Consider the following 22,154-nt stretch of genomic DNA (forward strand, 5'->3'; position numbering starts at 1 on the left):
AGATCAGAGTCTCATACGTTCAAGTGCTCATTCTCCACACGTCATCTCCACTAAAAGTAATGTTTGGTAGGTTCCCTGCCTCGAGTGCATTTCTCTCTGTAGTAAATAATGTATCTGGTGCACATATAATGTAGGCGCACATGGTAGGATGTCATGGCAGGTGAGGTGTTCACAGTGCACAAACTGAGGTTTTTATGCTGTATGAGGATGGGCCAATGACATGACACCTTTTTCTTTCTAATAAGTTATTAAAAATGTATTACTTTCTGTATTAAAATGTTTTTGATATTGTGTGGTACGACCTTCACAAAGAAACATGCAAAAAAGAAAAAGAAAAGGAAGTTACATCATAGAGAGATACCTACAGACCCTCATGACTATATTGTGGTGGTCAGAAATATTGTAAAATAACATCATTTGACCTTTTTTTTATGACAAAGTAATGTTAGTTCATGTTGTAAAATGTCATGTGGTGTGACTTCCAAAAATATTAAATATTTGTGAATTCATAATTCATGATATTTGTAAAACAAAATACTTTTTTACCCTTTGTATAAAAAATAAAAAAAAGAAGGAAAAATTTGTGTACATTCATGTGTATTCAGGGTGTATTGAAAATGTGTTATTATTATTTACTTAAAGGCTTAGTTCACCCTCAAAATGAAAATTATGTCATTAATTACTCACCCTTACGTCTTTCCAAACCTGTAAGACTTTCGTTGATCTTCGGAACACAAATGAAGATCTTTTTAATGAAATCTGAGAGATTTTTGAGGCAAATATGCTTGAGCTTCCGTTTACCATAAGTGATGTGTGACTTGATGAATGTTTGACTAAGTTCATCATATAAAGTGTCTCTTCGGAAAACTTTGACTAAACCACTCAAATCATATGGATTAGTTTTACGGTCTCTTTATGAGCTTTTTGAAGCGTCAAAGTGATATTTACATGGACTGTCAATGGAGGGACAGAAATCTCTCAGATTTCATTAACATATCTTCATTTGTGTTCTAAAGATGAATGAAAGATTTGAGACGGCATGAGGGGGTGAGTAAATGATCAAAGAATTTTCATTTTTGGGTGAACTAACCCTTTAATGTTTACACTACATGAGTCATTAAATGTAAACTTTTTCAGAACTCAGCACATGTTCTAAACTGTTATTTTAGTATCTTCGAGATACTATTATAGTTTTTTTCCATTTTATTTCCAAGTATTTTTTTTTTATCTGTCTATTTATTTCAGTTATTTTTTGTACATAAAGTTAAACTAAATGGAAACGAGAAATGTTGCTTTGGAAAAATAGCTGACATAAATTTAGGTTACACTATTTTAAGGTGACGTAATTTACATTACATTGTACTTACTCAAATAAGTGAGCAATATTAATTAACTAGATGTACTTAGTTATGGTTAGGGTTTGGTTTAGGGTTAAGGTTAGTTACTTGTAATTATGCATAATTTACTGTTATTACTATAGTAAGTACATGTAGTAATGTGTAACTACATCACCTTAAAATAAAGTGTTACCTAAGTTTAAGTTTTGTATACTTTATTTTATTGCAGTTAATGTTTATTTTATTTCAAATATTTTTTTTAATGGTCCCTGTTTTATTTTTAACTATAATAAACCCTTGGTTTAAACTTTCCTTCCTTTTTCAAAATCTGTCCTTTTCTTTACAATGGACACTTTTTTTTTATGTCATTGACCCTGGCCCCAAACACAACTCTCAGATCTGAGGGTGAGGAACATTCATTATGGGTTTGCTCATCTGTAATCATCCAAACACACAGCCTTCCAATAAGGCACAGTGGTTTACAGCCTTGACAGCAAGGAGAAAAAAGAGTGGAGATGTTGAAAGAGAGGAGTATACAATATGTAAATGAGAGTGAAAGAAAGAGCGAAAGATTTTAGATGGAAAAAATGCCCCTCTGCTTTCCACCTAGAAGCTGCTCATCAACTATTCATCATTAAGTCTCTGCACTTTTCTACTGCAGTATGGCATGTGTACAATCCTGCCACTCAGGACTCGTGCGTAGTGGTGCTGCGCACTCGTGCACACCGGGGAGGTGACCTCCTGCTGCACCTGCACTTCTCCTTTCCTGGGCTCAGACCGCATGCATGCTTCTCCACACGTGTCTGCAGGACACTGCAGCATCTTCTAACTTGTCATTTCCAGAGGCCTATTAATATGATGCCACGTAGAGCTGCACGATTCTGGATAAATTGAGAATCATGTTTTTTTTTTTTTCAAGTAGAGATCACGATCCTCCCATGATTCTGAACAGACAACTATACCAAAAATCGTAATTTACTAGAGGTTCTGACAAAATGTTAATTGCTGCAGTTTTTAAATCAGTATGATTCAATGACTCACTTGTTTCATTACTGGATGAATCAGCATTTTCTTTTTAAAGGAATCTCTTTTAACAGTCACTTGTTGCCACCTACTGGTGTAACGATGTAATTGATACAATTATTTGAAGCACCTAGTTACTTTCAAAAGGTGATTTCCACTGTACATCTGTGTTTATCTGAACTTTTATCCCAGTACTTCTGTAATAATTTAATTATTTGTAACAGAAATACCCATACTGTGAGGTTGAAAAGACTGTTTGTGAAGCAGTTTCATACCTATACATGATAACTGCTCTCTCTGGCTCAGCGGCAGCACGAACACAGATTTTAATGTTCCGTTTTTTTTTTTTTTTTTTTTAAGGTTTAATAGACTTAGCCGAATCGCTGTCATTTAGGAATGAGATCGAGTGGGGGTTGGAATCGAGATCGCGTTCTTTTAACGATTAATCGTGCAGCTCTAATGCCACGGTTGCTAAAGACATGGGGTGTGTTTCTGTAAACAATCCCATGAATAGCTGGTGCTTGAAAGCACTTTTTGTGTTGCATGCAAACTATTAGGAATATTTGTATGCTTTTGCATATCGTAGTGCACATATTCTTACATTTGATATTAATCATAGCATCAGTCATGTAGTTAGACAGACATATTTCACTGATCTTTACTTTAAGTTTGTCCTTTTTTCTAGACACCATGGTGCAGTGGTTAACACGCTTGCTACTGTTGAGCTCCTGTGGCTATTTACAGGTTTGTGTTGTATCTTTTTGCATTATATGTGCCCACTTTCTCCACCAACAAAATCCTGTCATTCTTTATTGTAAAACTCTTTACACAATCAGATATTTCAGGGCAAAGTGAAACAACCTATGCCAAGCCAAGGGGCAAAATGAGTCATCAGCAGACCCACATCTGCCATAACTCAATATCTCTTGTAGATTAAAATACATATTAGACCTAACTAGAAGGGGGGAAATACAGCCCTCCCAAAAAGGCCTTTTATCTGTTGTTGCTACTTTTTTGTCAACGCTATCACTGTAACCAAAAACTTTGCTTTAATGCTCCTGTATGCACACTGTATGTGTGTACAGCAATCCGGCGTGATATGTGTCCGAAGCAAAACCTGACAAACGAAAGATTCAGGAACAAAGGAGCATAGGAAGGGCGTCCATGTGTTTGTGTGCGAGTGCCAGATAGTTGAAAAGAGGGTCTGCCGACACTCACGTTGCGAGCCTTGCGCTCCACTTGAGGGACGTGTCCGGCCATGTTTGCTGCACACTCCATGCACAACGACCGCCAATGTTTGCTTCCTCAGGTATGTCGTAGGAGTGGATTGATGTGTGTCTTAACATGAAAAGGCTTAAAACCGAATGAATAGTTGTTCTTTTGCTTGTGCTAAGAGGTGGACAGAGAAGGATTTTGCTGTGTGTGATGGGGCCGTAGCTGTCCATAGGGAGAGAGTTTGATGAATGCAGGGACCTGTGTGAGATTGAACACCATTTATCAGGCCTTATTCATCTAAAGCCCAGCCCATTAAATGACACATTTTACTTTACAGCTAAAGTAGAAGCGGTACAGTAAGACAATGATCAAAAAAAGTTTGTGTGGAAAAGCTTTTACTTGAAATGATGATGAATTGTTGCCTTTGATATCATTATGCAGATGATATGACTTTTGTAATGCATTTCACTTGCAGGAGCACATCCTTAAAATGAATTGAATTGTTTGTTGGCGTGTGTGTGCTTTCCTGTATGAGTTAAGGAATAAGTGAAGAGATTTTTGCATGTAAACGCTGTGACCTGACATAGAAAAAAAAAACTGCCTACTTGCTTACTTGCTACAGATATTTACTAATGTAAAACCATAACAAATGTATGTGTGATCGCTTTCAAAGAAAAAGCTTTCTGAATCTGTCTGTAATTTTTATTTAATTTTATTTATTATATTATTTTATTTTAATTGGGAAAGTACAAAAACATGATTCCAGCCAAAAGCTGAAAAATATACATTGCACATAGAGGGTATAGCATATGCTAATTTGCATCTCAGGAACCTAGAGAGGCTTTTCTAAGAAAACTTTTGGCTAATGTAATATACCAAACATACAGTAGATGCATATATATATATATAAATACCCATTTTAAGGATATTTCCAACCCTGGCAGCATGAATAAATTATTAAAACAATGTACAGCTCTGGTTTGTTTTAAACCAGCTCTTAACCATCATTGTGAAAGGCTTTATATCATGTACTGCTTTAATTTCAATTGGCATCGTGTTCCAGAGTTGGAACCCTTTAAAGAAACAGCTTTTTGCCCTTGTGTGGTTCTGCGGAAGTCAATCCTCCACCTACTGTACTCCTGGCGGTTCATATAGAACAGTTTATATAGAACCACTGGTGCCTTTTTGTGCAAACATTTAAAAATCTATTTTATATATATAACAAATTTATACAATTTGTAAAACTAAGCATATTCCGTTTTTTTGAAATATGTCAGTGATGTTTTTGATGATTTGGCTTTTAATCCATTATTCTTAGAGCCTGATTATACAACATCTTAAGTACTAAAGTAATTTATTTGAGTCCATACTGTAATACATTAAGAAATACGAGACAAAATCATAGCATGCGTAAAAAGACGAGCTGCATGATTTGAGATATACTGTCTTATAAGATTAAAACCAGTTTTTGGTTATCAAAATTTAAGGTGTGAATCTACCTCCTCTATTTTTTTGCTATGTACCCTTTCTTTTTTTCTTTTTGCTTTCTATTAGAAAAAGACATTAAAAATGTTTTCTTAACAATTAAAGTGAGATGATTTTCCTGGAGCCACATGGATATCCTCTCGATATGTTCATTGAAAAATCCTGCAGCTTTGCAGCAGATGACTTATCAGATGTGTAAATTGTGGAATCATCTGCATTTATTTTACATGTTTAAAGATATGATGATCTAAACAAAAGTGTCTGCTAAATGCATAAATATTTATTGTTTGGAAATGATTTATATTTTATTTTAATTTAAAAAAATTGCAACTACATTACACCTCAGCAAACAAATTTGACCCAATTTTTTTTTTTTTTATATATGCATCTTTGAATGCTATAAAATTGTTAAGACAAAGGAATCTGACATTTTCTTACAAAAATGCATCCTCTTCCATCACAGAATGCTACTGAACAAATGCATAATATGAGTGCTGAAATTGTTAATGACTTTCAGAAGATTTGACTTGAACATTGTTTGTAGACAAATTAAACTAGTGAATGCGAAACATGTGGTCTAAGAAAGTATAGAGCCAAACATGCTTATAGTTGAAGAAACACTCTAATATTCTCATGTTGCTGACATGACTGTATAAATTTAACAACAACTATAAAATGCCACCCGGGTATTTTGGTGAAAACTTTGGTTGCCATAGCAATTTTTCACAAGGGCCTATTAGGTCACAGGGTTTACCATACGAGAATCTCTTCAGCGACATGTTTGTGGAATCTGTTGTTTACATGGAATAATTAATCCAGTAATTATGAGGGCTTTGGGAGGAAATGTGACGTGGATGCTTTTCCTTTCACACTAGTCACAGCATGTCAACAACACTCATATTCCCTAATGGTTTTTATCGTGCTGTTTTGGCTCTGTAGCTCTCATTTCAGGTTTTCTCTCTCTCTTTCACTTTTTTCATATTCATAGTCTTTTCTCTTTTTTTTAGCACCCTTTCTTATCACAAACTCCGTATTTGTGAGGTGAGAGTCACCTGTGTTCCACTGTGCAGAGCAAGAGGTGAACTCAGTACATTTGGCTGGAACTGTTCCCAGAATACGTTGTCATTGAACAAGTTGCCAGGAAGAAAGTAGATGCATACAGGGTGATTGCCTTCTCTCCTTGTTTCAAGATGCTCTCTGGCATTATTGTTGCTTGGAAAGCTGTTTGTTGGGTTTATCTGAGAGAAAGAAAACATTCCAGTGATTTAAACAGACATCGATTGAGATATTGCCTCCGTATTGATTTAGCTCCAGTTGTAGATCTTGAGCATTGGCTTGAGCCAAGTATCTGGGCAAAGGTTGTACATGTTCAGAGTGTCAGCAGAGATACAGCTTACGGTAAGTCTTGCTTTCATTCCTGTCTTATATTAATCTCTGGCTATGTTGCTGATGTCATGTTGAGTGGCCCAGACTCAGGAGTTCAGGAGTGTGTCTATCTCCCCATACAAACACACGCTCTTTCCGTCTGGTCTCTCTCATATTGTTGTTGAAAGATAGTTGGGACTGCAAAAATAATTTTCTTAATCAGTATTTATTTTACAAATATCTAAACATCTTTAAAACAGTTACGTAAGTAAAAAAAAAAAAAAAGGGAATTATCTAGGTTTATGCTTAAAAACAGGAGAGCAAGCAAATAAACATTTTATGCCCTTGCTGAAAAATTGGTGTGCACAGTGGTGGCTTTGGAATTTTTAGGCACTTCTCTCTGCGAGTGCAATGTGTATGTGTGTGCATATTTTGCTAATATTTTTATTCTCTGGATGCTGTGGAATGCAAATCCTCTCCCCCGCGTGGTCCATCAGAGAGGAGAAGTGAGCCAAGGTCAGGGACATTTAGGGCTGAACGCGCCATATCCCACAAACAAAACTGCTCTACACACAGCCTCCATCGGCCCGGCATTCCCAAACCTTCCCTCGCAGTTTGCCATGTTTCCATGAATTCTAGGCTGCATCTCAGTTTTGCCTGGGCATCAGCTTTTATCTAGAGTGCAGTATGTTGTATGTCTTATGTCCAGTTCAATTTCGTCTTGCATTTTTATCTATTTATTTATTTCCAATCACTTGATTTATTTTACCCAGACAGCAAAGAATAGCCATTTGAAGACGATGACTGATGAGGGACTGAGTCCGAATGAGTCCGTGCGCTTCTGGCATGCAGTGTTGCTTGTCGTTGAAACAGCAGGGAGCGTATCTGTGACCGGGCCGTCTGCCTGTCCCATTGACATGGCACAGTTGCACTCCGGGTTTCCTGTAATCCCTCCTCCCAAAAGAGCCGGAGCATGGAGGGGCCGTCCTGCCACTCGTACCCCGGGGCCACACACTTGATCTCTCACCAGCTCTCCCCTCAAATTATCTGAGGCCCCTCCGAAAGAAAACCTCAAGCCGTTGGTTTTAACCAGCCGAGCCCCAGAGGACGCTTGCCGCTAGCGAAACTCTGTGTTTTTCAGGAAGGCTCTGCTACGCTGGAAGAGAAATTGAGAGATAAGCTGGGCCCTTGATAAGACGCAGCTCTTCTCGTAGAAGCGAAAACAGAAATGCAAATGATTGGTGTGTGTGTGTGTGTGTGTGTGTGTGGTAGTTTGGGGGGGACATGCGTTTTTTTGGCAAGCATAGAGACTTTTGGCTTCCTCACTGTGACATGTTTGTGCTCTGCTCTGCGTACATTCTCCAGATAAAGGACGAGCTGAGAGCGCGCAAGGAATTTGATTTGATTTGAAGAATGCAGAGCTGGGAGCGGACGTGTGTGTCTTTGTGTGCGGAGGGGTATTGATAAGAAATGGACCCTTTCCCATGAGCATCCATTTCTTCTCTCCTTCCTATCAAATCCTAGCAAATGTCACTACGCCAGTTGCCTTTTTTTTTACAAACTAGACCTGGAAGGGCAAAAAAAAAAAGAGCGTGAGTGCATGTTTGTACGCTTGCATGTTTACTTTCTGCCGGAAGGGCATGTATACATTTGTCATTTGGCTGGCTACGCATTGGCCCGTTCCGAAGGCATGCGAACATCATGTGTATGTGTTTGTGTTAACGCTGCAACGGTGATGTGGGCGCTTGTTTGTTAAACTGCGTGAGAGTGTGTGGGAGTGTGTTTGTCTGTTCTCTTGAAACCGAGAGATAGAAAGAGAGCAAAAAACATGGATGGAGTAGATCTCTCCCTGACACTATCTCAAAAAACAATCTGTCGCACACTCGGGTGAGACTCTAATGTATCATCCAAAGACTGCGGTAGATCTGAGTGCCACATTGAAGAGACTTGAATAACTGTCATACTGGATGGAGACAAAAGCCTACCACAAATATAAAAAAAACATTCACAAATTGTTGGCATAGAGTAAAAGTATAGAGCTAGAAAACATATTGTGGTTAGCATACTGTAGCTCAGATAATTTGGTGTTGGATAAATACTTTAGGTGATACTGAGATCTTTGACTTTTGAATGCCAACTGTTTTGGCAAAAATCAGAGCATAGTTTCATACATTCTTAAAGGGATACAATTTTTTTAACTGGACTGTTAAAAATACCCCCAAAAGTAAATGTTATCATCATTTACTCACATTCATGTCATTCCATACCTGTATGGCTTTCTTTCTTCTGTGAAACACACAAAGAATGTTTTGAAGGAACTGTTTTATTCAATGAAAGTTGGTTTACAACAACATTGGACCCCACTGAATTTCATTGAATGAACAATAAATAAATACGTACATAAATAATACACTTCATTATGTTCAACAGAAGAAAGAAATGCATGCATGATGATGATGAGCATTTTTGGGTGGACTCTCCCTGTAATATCTCTTCTGTAACTAGAGTAGAGGCATGTTAGATTACTATGGTCTTTTTGTCAGGACAAGAATCAGAGAAGCCATTCTCCATTTGATGTCATAATTGTCTAGGAGAAATAGATATTTTCTTGTAATTTTTCTTTAATACATGGTGTCATATTTACGCAAATGCCATAGGAAAAGAAATATACCTTGGCCAGACTATACATCTACATCCCTCACAGCCTTGTTTTTGATTGCATCAAATTAAATTTTGAAAATACCCTTATTAAGGTCTAGGATTATGATCCTAATCAGCAATGATGGTACAAACAGAGGATGAGCCACACTATCATGACGTGCATCTATGAGGATCTTGGATTAGGTTAGTAAACCTTAAACAAGATGTGCAACTTGTTGTCGTGTCTTTGACTTCATTCCATTAGGCTTTACCTGTGTTTGTTTGTACTGTCATAGCTCTTAGCAGACATGTGAATACCTCTGTGATCCGATGCACCTCGGTTAGCGTAAGCTGTGAAAAGGCACCCACAGCACTTGCCAGGGCTAAATTGTACCCTATTGGCTGCCGTGTTGCTATGCGTATCGCTATATGTCCTTTCTGGTGAAATGAATCTTTGATACATTGAGCACTCATCAGAGAGACACTCTGATGGGGATGCATACCAGCCAGCCTCTCTGCCATCCTTTCATTCATAAATCATTTAAACACTGGCTGGATTGATTTGCCATTGCAGTGTTTGGAAGGCAGGGTATACAGTAGGGGCGGGGCTAAACGGTGGCAGCTCTGATTGACAGCTGTGTGATGGGACAACCTGACAGCTTAAAAAGTGAGCAGTTGGAATCTCACTCTGCCTGTGAAGCATTCTCTCTCTTGCCGTCTTTCTAACTGTTGCCTGCTTCTCTCGCAGCAGTGTTTCCCTGCGGACTAAGCAGCATGGACGTCTCTGTTTTCATGTGGTGCAATGTCTCTCTCTCTCTCTCTATCTCCTCCCTTGTTCTGAATGGTTTCCATGGTGACAGCTGTGCACAGTGGAAACGGTGCAGGGCTGAATTCACATCATCTCACCATTAACTACCTGAACGTATACGCATGCACACGGGTCAAGCTTCTTTACACGCAGTGCAGAAAGCTTACGCACATAACCACTTGTACTGAAACATATGCAGGTTGCCTGTGAACAATCTTTAGTCTCTGTTGCATGCAATGCTTGCAATCACTCACACTCATTCTGCCTTTTCATTCGCACGTCTTATTGCTTGTGGTCATAAACACAGATGGTTGTTTACTACAACACACATGGCTGTGTGGTTAGAAGTTCAATGGCTCATCTGCCCGAGACTTGACCACTGCAGTGGTCCAAGAGGGTTTTTCTGACTTTGATTTGTCAAGCTTTTGTAAGTGCCCCAAGACATCCTGTCTTGGACCCCACACTCTGCCTGTGCATAGACAAGGGCACCTGGAACCACAGATCCTTCCTTTACCATTACGGATGTGTGTGATTTTTCAATGAGATTTACCTTCAAAGAGATTGACTAGAGATTCAACCCTTTTCCGACCTTTAAGGAGCGCCGCATTAGAAACATGCCATGCTCCCAGGCACCGGGCCTGGGCACCATGATCGTTTACAGATGATCTACATACTGACTAGTTCAAGCTGTCTTTAAAATATAGGGAGGGCACAGACTTGGGCCTGATTTTGCACATCTGCATCCAATGATATTGTGTACACGTCTTATTTAGAATCAGCACCCCATCGTGGATGACAATCCCCACGGTTCCGTCCATCAAGGTACCACCTAACGCAACTGTTGGGCATTTCAGCAATGTGTCGAAATCGACAGTACATCTATGATTTCTCCACTTTATCCTTGCCTCTGCAGTGCCTCTGCACCCCCCGGGTGCACTTGATTCACCTCTGTCAAGTCAACAGGCGAGTGTTAAACGCAGGGATCTGCATCCCTTTACCTCCCACTCAGATCCACCATCTCCCCACACACAGACACACACCATGCCCTAGGAGAAACACACTGATCTAAACAACCAGATGGGTGTTTAAAACCATTAGGTCTCCAAAGATAAACTCGCCAAGCTTGTGAAATGCCAGTAGTGTCTCGGGGCGGTATATATTTGTGATGGTGTGCAGGTACTGCGGGAGGCTGGTAGAGGGGGAGGTGGGCTACACTTATCCGCTGTGATCTTTGAGGAAGTTAAAGGGGGGGTGCAGCAAATTGCATGGGGCCTGGTAAGGGTACAGGAGTGGGAGTGATCCAGGAAAATCCAATCAAGGACTTTTAAGGGGGTGGCTCCACATTCTCTTTATTTACTCTTAATGTCAGGCATCCCCACCCACCCGATCAGAGCAGCGAGTGCCTTGGGGCAACCTAAGTTGAGAAACAGCAGATGCTTTTTAATGGAGGAAAACTTGAGAGATTTCCAAGAGAGGGAAAGAGTGTGGGAGATGGATGGGAAGAGAGCTAATGACAGAACAGAACAGGGAAAGCTTGACAGTGCCCCTATTTTTGAGAACTATCTCCTGTATTGTTTTTGTTTGAATGGCTGTCATTACGGCGAGCAATCCGTCCATACAAATGCTTGTCAGTCTTTTATTTCACCTTGAGCTGGAGGGCTTTGTGCTTCTTGCCAGTTGGGTGGTTCACAGCAAAAATAAAGCAGAGCAAGTGGCTGATACACCCAAATTTTTTTTTCTCTTTCTCCTCCTTTTGTTCGTTAACAGCATATTGCAACATAGCACTGGTGGTATTGTATACCGTGATGTCAGCCCCACCCACCAGAAATGCTCAATACCTGTGTAGTAAATGTAACGTATTCACTTATGCTGTACGTCAGGGCATATCTAACACAGGAGCCTTACTGCATTTCAAGGAGGATAATAATCTTGTAAGGGAGTTCCTCTTTGAAAGAAAAGCACCTGTATTCGGATATCTCACACTTATGCATGTATACGTACACACACATAGGTGCCAGAGAGGAGAGCGCAGGTCGGGTGACAAGTCCCATCATGCCTGGCAACAAAGGGAGGGTGACCCACACATCGCGCTCAGTGTCATTACCATTGACAGATTCACTCACCACAAGGAGGTTGCCATGATGGAAGCACTTCCAGATGCACGCACACACACACACACACACACACTGTTTATGCCTACAACATGGTCCTTTGATCTTCTCTAAAGTGAGGGTTTGCACTACATGGTCAGATGTGTTGGGACATGCCAGTTAACGGCCCCCCACCCCCTTGTGCACACACACACATACAATCCCATCAGCTGAATGATGACATGGCTATGAGGAGGGTAGAGTCATGAGAGGCCCCATGCGAGGTCCTGATACCACAGCAAGTCCTGTGAATCACTTCGTATGGGACGTAATCCTCCGCTTCCCCCATCATGATTTCATTCTCATCACCATCTTCACATCCTTCTATTTCTGCTAGCACAACCCTGAACTGTTTACCTTTCCTTCATGTTGATGAAACATTGCTCTGTGGAATTATGAAATGGCTCTATTTTTGGGATCAAGGTGCAGGTTCTTGATGGGTGTTTTTAGATGACATGATTCTTTTGCTGCAGAATGATATGGAGAGGTTTGTTTACAGAATGACATCATGTCAGATAGATGTTGGCCTTGATGCATCTTGCACGATTAGAATGCTGATACAAGTATGTTTTGAGGAAACCCTTATAAAGACACTTTTGATACTATATCTTACGTCTCTTATCTAATCTTTGGTGCCTTGCTTAGAGGCACAACGATACCACATGCAATCACAGGGATTTGAACCCGTAACACTGTTGCTGTTGGCATTAATGTTATCTGAGCTTAGCACTCACCCTTTGATTGAAGTGGAAAATGTGTCTTCTAAAATAGTAATTCTTTAAGTGTATCGTCATTGTTTGTTATTTGAAAATTGCATTCCACATGGGCCATGACATGACATAACCTGTATGTTATAAAGCTCACAATTCATAGGAAACTTGTCAGTATTAGTCACAAGGGATAAGACAGAGAATTGAATGAGTTGTACTGTGATGTGTATTTCATTTGCTGCACATCGTAGAGTTCAGTGCTCTTGAACATCTTTCATTCCAGTGCTGGTGTCATATAAACGTCAGTTCAGCTATTTTTCCTTTTTAGCTCTATATTCCTCCCTAGTAATATTTTTTGGAGAGGGGGTATGATGGCCTCTGATATTTTCATCTCAAGAATCATGTGACTGGCTTCCAGCCAACCAGTGCCCCAAGCTTTTGGATGGACCCTTTAAAACGGTCCATGTGAGACTGCTAGATTTATATCAGATTTATTCCCATAACTGTAGTTACGATTTCTGCACATTTCTTTCTTTTATTTTTACTCATTATCTTCATAAAGGAAGCAAGGATGCTTTCTACCTTCCTGTCTGTCTTTCCTTATTTCTTTAATTATTCTGTCTATCATATCTTTTTGCCTGTCTTCCTTTCTGTCTTTCCTTTTTATTAACCTTCCTGTATTTTGCCTGTCTGTCTGTATTCTTCCTGTGTTTCCTTCTTTTTCATTCTTTCATCCTTCGTCTGTCTGCCAATCCTTCCTTCCTTCCTTCCTTCCTTCCTTCCTTCCTTCCCCTCTTTCTCTAACCTTACTGTATTTGTCTTCTTTCCTATCTGTCAGTCTGTCGTCTGTATGTTTGTCTTGTTCCTGTCTTTTTCTGTCCCTTCCTTCCTTCCGTCCTTCCTTCCTTCCTTCCTTCCTTCCTTCCTTCCTTCCTTCCTTCCTTCCTTCCTTCCTTCCTTCCTTCCTTCCTTCCTTCCTTCCTTCCTTCCTTCCTTCCTTCCTTCCTTCCTTCCTTCCTTCCTTCCTTCCTTCCTTCCCCTCTTTCTCTTTTCCTAACCTTACTGTATTTGTCTTCTTTCCTATCTGTCAGTCTGTCGTCTGTATGTTTGTCTTGTTCCTGTGATTTCCTGTCACTTGCATCCTTCCTTCTTTCCTTCCTTCCTTCCTTCTTTCCTTCTTTTCTTTTTTCTTAAACTTTTAGTTTTTTCCCCTTCCTTCCTCTCTGTCTGTTTGTCTTCTTCCTGTTTTCTATCTTTTCTTTCTTCCTTCTTTCCTGTCTTTCTCCTAACCTTACTGTATTTGTCTTTTTTCTATCTATCTATCTGTCTGTATGTTTGTCTTGTTCCCATCGCTTCCTTGCTTCCTTCGTTTTTTCTTAAACTTTAAGTTTTTCCTTCCTGTCTCTCTGTTTGTCTTATTCCTTTTTCCCATCTTTCCTTTCTTCCTTCTTTTCTGTCTTTCCATTTTCCTAACCTTACTGTATTTGTCTTCTTTCCTATCTATCTGTCTTTCTTTCTTTCTTTCTTTCTTTCTTTCTTTCTTTCTTTCTTTCTTTCTTTCTTTCTTTCTTTCTTTCTTTCTTTCCATTTTCCTAACCTTACTGTATTTGTCTTCTTTCCTATCTATCTGTCTGTCTTTTCCTGTCTCTTTCTTTCTTTCTTTTTCTTTCTTTCTTTCTTTCTTTCTTTCTTTCTTTCTTTCTTTCTTTCTTTCTTTCTTTCTTTCTTTCTTTCTTTCTTTCTTTCTTTCTTTCTTTCTTTCTTTCTTTCCATTTTCCTAACCTTACTGTATTTGTCTTCTTTCCTATCTATCTGTCTGTCTTTTCCTGTCTCTTTCTTTCTTTCTTTCTTTCTTTCTTTCTTTCTTTCTTTCTTTCTTTCTTTCTTTCTTTCTTTCTTTCTTTCTTTCCATTTTCCTAACCTTACTGTATTTGTCTTCTTTCCTATCTATCTGTCTGTCTTTTCCTGTCTCTTTCTTTCTTTCTTTCTTTTTCTTTCTTTCTTTCTTTCTTTCTTTCTTTCTTTCTTTCTTTCTTTCTTTCTTTCTTTCTTTCCATTTTTCTTTCTTTCTTACCATTTTCCTAACCTTACTGTATTTGTCTTCTTTCCTATCTATCTGTCTGTCTTTTCCTGTCTCTTTCTTTCTTTCTTTCTTTCTTTCTTTCTTTCTTTCTTTCTTTCTTTCTTTCTTTCTTTCTTTCTTTCTTTCTTTCTTTCTTTCTTTCTTTCTTTCTTTCTTTCAATATCTCCCTCTCTTGTACCTGCTGTACAGGTATTGGAGGTGTAACACTGTGGCCTTATTATTTTTGTGCTCTCACAAGGTTCCCACTCTGGTTGCGTGATCACTGCTGGGATTCCTGACGACACTCTAGCTGGGAGAGACACTATCAGGAACGTGTTGTGACTCGTTTACAGTAGAGGATGGGAAACTGGGAGCAAAGCAGAAAGAGAGAGAGAGAGAGAAAGAGCAGGAGAGGTAGAGAGGGACATTGTAGGCTATAAACGGAAAGAGAGAGAGAACAGTAGGATTGTTTTGTGTCATACTGTCATACATGCATTATTTTAATAAAATGCCAAAATCGGCAATAGTGGAATTTTGGAATTTCGACCTTTTTTGATGCAGTGTCACTGAATGCTTTTGACTGGATTAACTATTTTTGTATATATCTGCGGGTGCTAGAGCAGTGTGTGGTGGTAAGATCAGCCAGGGGTCAGCTTTACAGATCCGCTGAGGTGTGGATTCGGCAATCTGCTCTCCTGCTGCCCTGAGACTCGAGAAGAGAGGTGGAAAGGGACAGGGCCACGAGGTGCATGTGAGCTGAGAAGGCTTGATCATTGTGGTTTCTCCAAGCACCAGCTTCAGGGCCTGGAAGACATTGAAAGATCTGAAAGATCCAGGCAGGGAACAGTTAATTGCTTGACAGCAATGGGAAATGCCTCCCTTTGCTCCCTCCCTCCCTTTCTTCCCCTCCCCTTCTCTCTCTCTCTCTCTCTCTTTTCTACTGTCTTCCCCTCTATTTGTGATGTGAGAGAGTGAGTGTATATAGGAGCCCAAACGCTCTGACAAGTTCAGAGTTTCAAGTGCGCCAGTCACACTCCCCATAGGACTATTTGTATTTCCTTTCCATTGTGGATTTACATTTTTCTCTCTTGTTTTGGTACTGACACAATGTCAGAAGGTAAGAAGAAGGAACGGCTTGGGAAAAAAAAGGGAGGAAAGAAAGGACGAAAGGAGAGCAAAGATCCATCACAAGGTAAATAGAAAGCATACACAAGGTATGAGTGCCTGTGGCAGAAGGGGGTTCTGGGGTGTGAGACATGTGAAAGTATCTCTTACCTTGTCTTGTCAAAGCTTGCTGCATATGCTTGTCACACAGGTGGACATCTTAAAGCAGTCAACGTGTAGCAGCATATCTAGCCTTTGTGGCATAACTGTGCAATTGTTAGATTAATGTGTGTTTTGCGTGCAAGCCAGATCCCCATTCAGTTTGGCGTGGTTGATAAACTCCTACTCCAGTTTTTCTATGTCACGAGTGGTGGCGGCTTTTCCCAGCACTCTCACCTACACCACTCACCTGGTTTCGTCTTTTTGTCGCCTAATGAGTTGCATTGTTACCGAGATTCAGCCAAATTGTAGGCTGCCTATCATAGACTTTCGTTCCTCCAGTACTTGTAAAGGGCTTGTTCTTATTTCTGCACTGGTGCTGAGTCTCTGCACTTCTGAAAGTGGCTGCCACACATTTTCTCCATTAGATTGCACTTCTGGGAGATGGTCGTTGCTGTGAAACCTTTCAAACGTCATGGCTTAGATTATCTTGAATGGGGGCTGAAGAGTTTGAGCTCCTTCTCTTTCACTCTGCACTGCTGCAAGTCACGGCTTGTCACTGCAGTCTGACCCTGAGGTCGAGGAGGAAGACTCAGCAGGAGAGAGGCAAATCCCTTATTGCCTGGTCACATACCCCACTATGCTAGTTTATGATGGGATGATTCACACTTCTCATAGAAGACTCCCGTCTTTCCCCTGTTCCCAGAAACATTATGCCCATTCAAAGTGGCACATGCCTTATAGTTTTTAGTTAAGTGCAATTCAGAAAAAGTGTTTGTTTAAAAGGTTTCACTTTATTTTGATGGTCCCTTTAACACATTATGCTGACTATAAGTAACGTTGCACCTACATGTCTACTAACTCTCATTAGAGTGTTAGTAGAGTATTAGTAGACTGGTAGGGTTGGGGTTAGAATAAGTTGACATGTAGTTGCAAAGTCACTTATAGTCAGTAGAATGCCTGTTGGAAGACCATCACAATAAAGAGTTAGCAGATATTAAGCAGACAGTCTACTAATAGTCTAATGAGAGTTAGTTGACATGTAGTTGCAAAGTTACTTATTGTCATCAGAATGTTAAAAAGGGACCATCAAAATAAAGGGTTACCGTTTAAAACACTGTGCCAGAAGTCACCCATTCACATGTCTAAATTTAAGTCCATTATAATTTGCTCTAAACCTCAAAATTCTGACATCATTTTCATACCTTGAAGCACACACTGTACTATTTAGCAGGGCAGTACAACAGGAGGTATTAGATATGGTCAAAGCTGATATTTCCCATCCAACCAATGTGCATTCACTCTGGCTTTCAGTTTAATTCGAATTTTGTTTAGTATATTAATAGATTGTATATTAGGCTGGGATTTGAACCTGGGTTCCCTTGTACGCTAATCAAAAGCTATACCACTAGAATAGTGCATATTATACTCACAAGAACAACTACTAAGTGTTCGTCACATTGAGGTGAGGAGCTGCTACAGTCCAAATGGCAGGTCCCTTCCGAGTTATTTTGAGTGCTTGGTAGAATCACCTTGATATTATACTCTTCAATTACATTAGCGGGTGAGGACAAGGAGGCTTAGTATTGTGCTGTCTTTCTCTCTCCCACAACTCCCCCCCCCCACCTTTCATTCATTTACAGACATGTAAAAGTCTTTCAGTGTCTGATCCTTATCCTTTCAGGATGGTGTTCTGTACCCTGCGTGCCCCGAGGCTTGATTTGAGGGGAACTCTGAAAGAGAGAGTATTGTGTTTCCCAGCTTTTATGTGGTCCTAATTTCTGACGTTTGACACGCTTGACCTCCCAATACTAACACAGGTGTAATTTAACAGTGTGCTTGTGGTTGTGTAAGACATAACATTGTATAGATGGTGGTTTTTTTTCTTCTCCTGTCTGTGGTCGTAGATATACAGTACGTCAAAGTGTGTGTCGTGGTACAGAAGAACAGTGTCTTAGAGCGATACTAATCACCTGTGCTGTGTCTACGGAAACAAAGCACAGCTGTGAATAAAAAAAAGAGTGCCCAGGAGAAGTTTTACACTGTGCCTCCTGAGAGAAAAGACATTTGTGTTAACCCTGTGCAGTTGTGTTTTTCTGGTTTGGTTTACACTACACCTTCTTGCTAAATTTATCCAGGTCCTGATTTAGCTCAGTTCAGCTCAGAAATGACATGAAAGCATAGCGGGATTCATGACTGACTTAACAAAGTACTTACTGAATCAGAGAATACGCAGTTGATAATTCTGAGAAATAGCGTGCTTTCTTCTGTGATCTATTTAAAAAAACAAAACAAGCAAAAGGATTTTAAACTATATACACATTTTTGAAGTGATTGACTGTGTTAACATGTGGCTATATTTGGCATACGCACTACGAAACTGATTGCCAAGACCACACATGCATATGGCTTTCTATCATTGTGTCTAACTGAATCGTTTCTCTCTGAGTGATAAACCACATTTTAGTTTATACATAAGAATATCTGGAAATTGTTCACTGTTCCTGGATGTTGATACAGATATTCCGCTCAGTTTTGTGATCATGTACTCTACAAATTGGTTGGGTTTTATTTAGTCTGTTGAATAACTGTGGCTAGATAGGAACTGCTGAGACTTGAATGTTCACATTTGCCTCTCAGATTTTGATGGTCTCTTTAGATTTTCTGTGATAATTTTCAAGCTGTACTTATCTTGTTTATATTAATAAGTGTTTGAATAAGGAAGAGGAAACTAGTACGGGGTTTTTATGTGATGAATCATATATTTACATATCATACCTATTTTGGATATTATAGCAGAGTGTGGAAACGTATCTGATTGGCAACACGCGAGTGGCGCGTTTGCCGTGGCTCTTCATGACGGTTGAATCACAAAGCTCAAGTCGTGAGAGATAGCATGGCATCTCCTTAGGCTGTAGATATTTACTGTTCCTCTAAAACAGGCTTTGCATTCAGTAAAAATGCATACGTGCGAATTGTGTGTGGGTGAGACTGAGAGCTGAAACATGCTACTTGTTCAAAAGGTATATCCCCATGTGAAGAAATATACTGGAGTTAGGAGGGTATATCCTCATGACAGAATGTTTTGCATTTGTTTATTTTTGCACCATTTTTTTGCATGCAGAAGTGTTTCCATTTCCAGAATGGATGACGAAGTGTTTCAGGATCATGTTTGGCACAAAAGGAATACCTTCTTTAAGTTGTAAAGTAAGCCTTCTGTAAAGATTTTTTTATTATTTTTTTCAAATCGCAAATGAGGGGCGAATTTATGAAATTATTTCATCCTTTTTTGTGTGGTATTTCAGTCCAAAAACAACTAACCACATGAAATCTAATTTTTCACGTAATTCAATTAAGTAATTGTCATTTCAGCAGAAACATGGCATTTTTTTTTTTTTGCCTTTTTAATGTAAAACTCTATATATAAAGCACTATTTGATTGGTGCAGTAAATGTCACACTATTACCACCCGCAGAAAGCATACAATAAATTAAATTTTATTATATTGTTTATATTTTCAGTTGATTTTTTTCGCAGTGATGGAGAAGAGCATTATATACAGTATGTAGACACAATTGCACTGTCTACATTTCAAAGCACATATCAATGTTGATCACAGTGGTGGAGGAATGCTATACAGTCCTAATAAAATATGACAGATTGAGGTAGTGTGCTGCATCATCTACAGCCAGTACTCAGAAAAGACCTCATGTCATGCAGTATATGTTCACCACAACATTTTTGCATAAAATATTTACATAGGACTGAATTAGGTACTCAAACAACTGACAGTTCCTTCTTAGTCAATTCCCCCCAGAATATTTATTCAGTAGCCTATGCTAGCATTTTAATTTTGCATTGTTACATCAAAGCCAAATTCCATTGCACAAGCATATTTGCATTTTTGCCCCGTTGTGAAATATTTCTTGATGAACCAGGTTTTATGTAGCTACTTGCCATGCCAAGCACATGTTTGCTTAATTGCAGCTGAGGTTGCAACTCTACTTCAAATGTTGTTTCATTTACTCACTTTGGCTAAAAACTTTACACTTGATTATATAATTTCAAACTTGGGTATAATTGGTTATGAATACTATGGAAGCTTGCTAAATAAAAATAAAAGACTTTTTTTTATCACAATTATGTGATATAAACATGCAATTGCGATTTATAAAGTCAGAATTGTGAGATATAAACTCGCAATTCTGAGAAAAAAGTCTCTTTCCTCAGAATTGGACTTTATAACTCGTAATCACGTGTATATCTCACAATTCTGACAAAAGAAGTCAGAATCGCAAGATATAAACTTGCAACTGTGAGAAAAAAGTCAGAATCGCAAGTTTATATCTCGCAATTCTGACATTATAACTCACAGTTGCAAGTTTGTATCTTTCAATTGTGAGAATGAAGTCAGAATTGTGAGATAAAGAGTTGCATTTATCTTTTAGGCCTATTTTTTTATTTTATTAACTGTATTCTAAGTTTCCATAGAATACAGTGAAATGGAATTGTTATTTTACAAAAATCAAATCAATTGCAATAAAGAGAAGTCTTATTAAACCTGCTGCCGCAGGACCCTAAAATAATGCTAAAATAAAGTCCCTGTGAAGCAGGGTTGCCAGGTCTGTCCAACAAAAGTAACCCAATGGCCTGTCAAAAATATCCCACAAATAACCCAATACAATTTTTTCCATCAGCCGGCTGAATTCTTCACTGAATTTGTACGTCTGGGGGTCGTTTTTGGGGTGTTGGAGCGCTGAAATCGTGCTTACGGGGGTGGAAATCAGCTCCTCCCCCTTTAAAAAATAAAAGCCAATAACGTTTAGTTTATATCACAGCTCGACCAGAGCCGTTGAGATGAACTCAGTAAAGCCCACTAATCTCTAACCGTTTCTCCTCCTGATATCCTCCCTTATTGTTTTAAAATATAACATTCTGTGCAGAATTCAAATGGGTCCAATTCGTTTTGTGGTCTGCGGCAACTCTCTAATATTGTATCTCTTGCCCGGAGCAGACTGTGTGCGCGTTGCGGCGGTTCGCATGACACTAACGTGAAACCAGACTTCATTCGCTCCAATGGAAAGCATATTACACTGTCTGAATCATTCCCTATCCCCTATATAGTGCACTATGTGCCATCCATCATGTAGAAAATATTGATTTGACGATTTTAGCCTCAGCTTCAGCGTCCATTTATAATGTAGGGGGGCGGGGCGCTTCTGATTCTAGAGAGCATTTGATTGGAGAGAAAATCTGATGATTTTTTGAATGCTTATATTTTCTAGATATTAATTTTGTCATTGTTTTGGAGCACACTTGCTTATAGATAACAGTAAGGCTAACATAACATATTCCTACTAAAAACCAAAAAACGTCAATTTTGATTTCATGGCGACTTATTTTGTGTTGTCACTCTCAACAGGAACACAACAGCCATAGACACAAACTGAGATCTTCAAGAACACACACATGCCACAATCCAGTGTAAATCATACACCTCCAGCACGATTCTGCACCTTACTCTGACAGCTATTTCGTGAGGAATTTTCTTGGAATACTTAAACTATGTATCCAAACAAGATATGTGTCATAACACGAAAGTGAAAATAAACGTTCGATTCCTTGGAAACAGCGGGAAGGTGAAAGAACTGCGAGATAGCAAAGATTGTATGGTTATACCTATTTTTTTTTTTTTCATAATCCTTCCCATTCTCCTGACTGCAGAATGATTCTGGCAGCTTAAACTGAGCTTTGGCACTGTCCCTCAGGTTATGTATTTCCAAGCCGTTTCTGAATTACAGGCAGGGCCACCGAGATCGTGTCATGTGTCTAATAAAAGTGTGACAGTTGTGTTAAAGCTCTGATGAAATACGCTACCTGAGGGGTGGTATGGAGAAATAATCTACATGCTCAGGTAGCGCAAACAAACATTCCCGCCACAGTAGCAGAAGCCGCGTTGCTGTTAAATGAGCAATAAACTCTAAGAAAAATGGTTTTCCATCTCAGTTGGTGATTATTTAGGTTGTGTAGTGCTTTATTCCTCCTTAAACTGAGACATGATTATGCGTGATATATCTCGTGCACATGTGGCATTTG

At 39.2% G+C, this 22,154-nt stretch overlaps 1 protein-coding gene across 19 annotated transcripts in view; it reads left to right on the top strand.

The window, feature by feature from the left end:
- nrg2a (neuregulin 2a) overlaps positions 1–22,154 on the top strand; it is a 105,654-nt gene that overhangs the window by 33,206 nt on the left and 50,294 nt on the right. For 4 of the 19 annotated variants that reach the window (XM_084387905.1, XM_084387893.1, XM_084387889.1 and 1 more), the window contains exon 1: positions 15,759–15,987. The exons of 8 other annotated variants lie outside the window; for them this stretch is intronic. In XM_084387905.1, coding sequence (XP_084244031.1) covers positions 15,903–15,987 — 85 coding nt within the window. In that variant the 5' untranslated portion in view covers positions 15,759–15,902. Of the gene's footprint in view, positions 1–15,190; positions 15,632–15,753; positions 15,988–22,154 lie in introns of those variants that run through there. 7 more of the 19 variants (XM_084387904.1, XM_084387892.1, XM_084387906.1 and 4 more) reach the window with 4 other exon arrangements.

This window comes from Rutilus rutilus (genome assembly GCF_951802725.1).
Source record: "Rutilus rutilus genome assembly, chromosome: 18".
NCBI lineage: Eukaryota > Metazoa > Chordata > Actinopteri > Cypriniformes > Leuciscidae > Rutilus > Rutilus rutilus.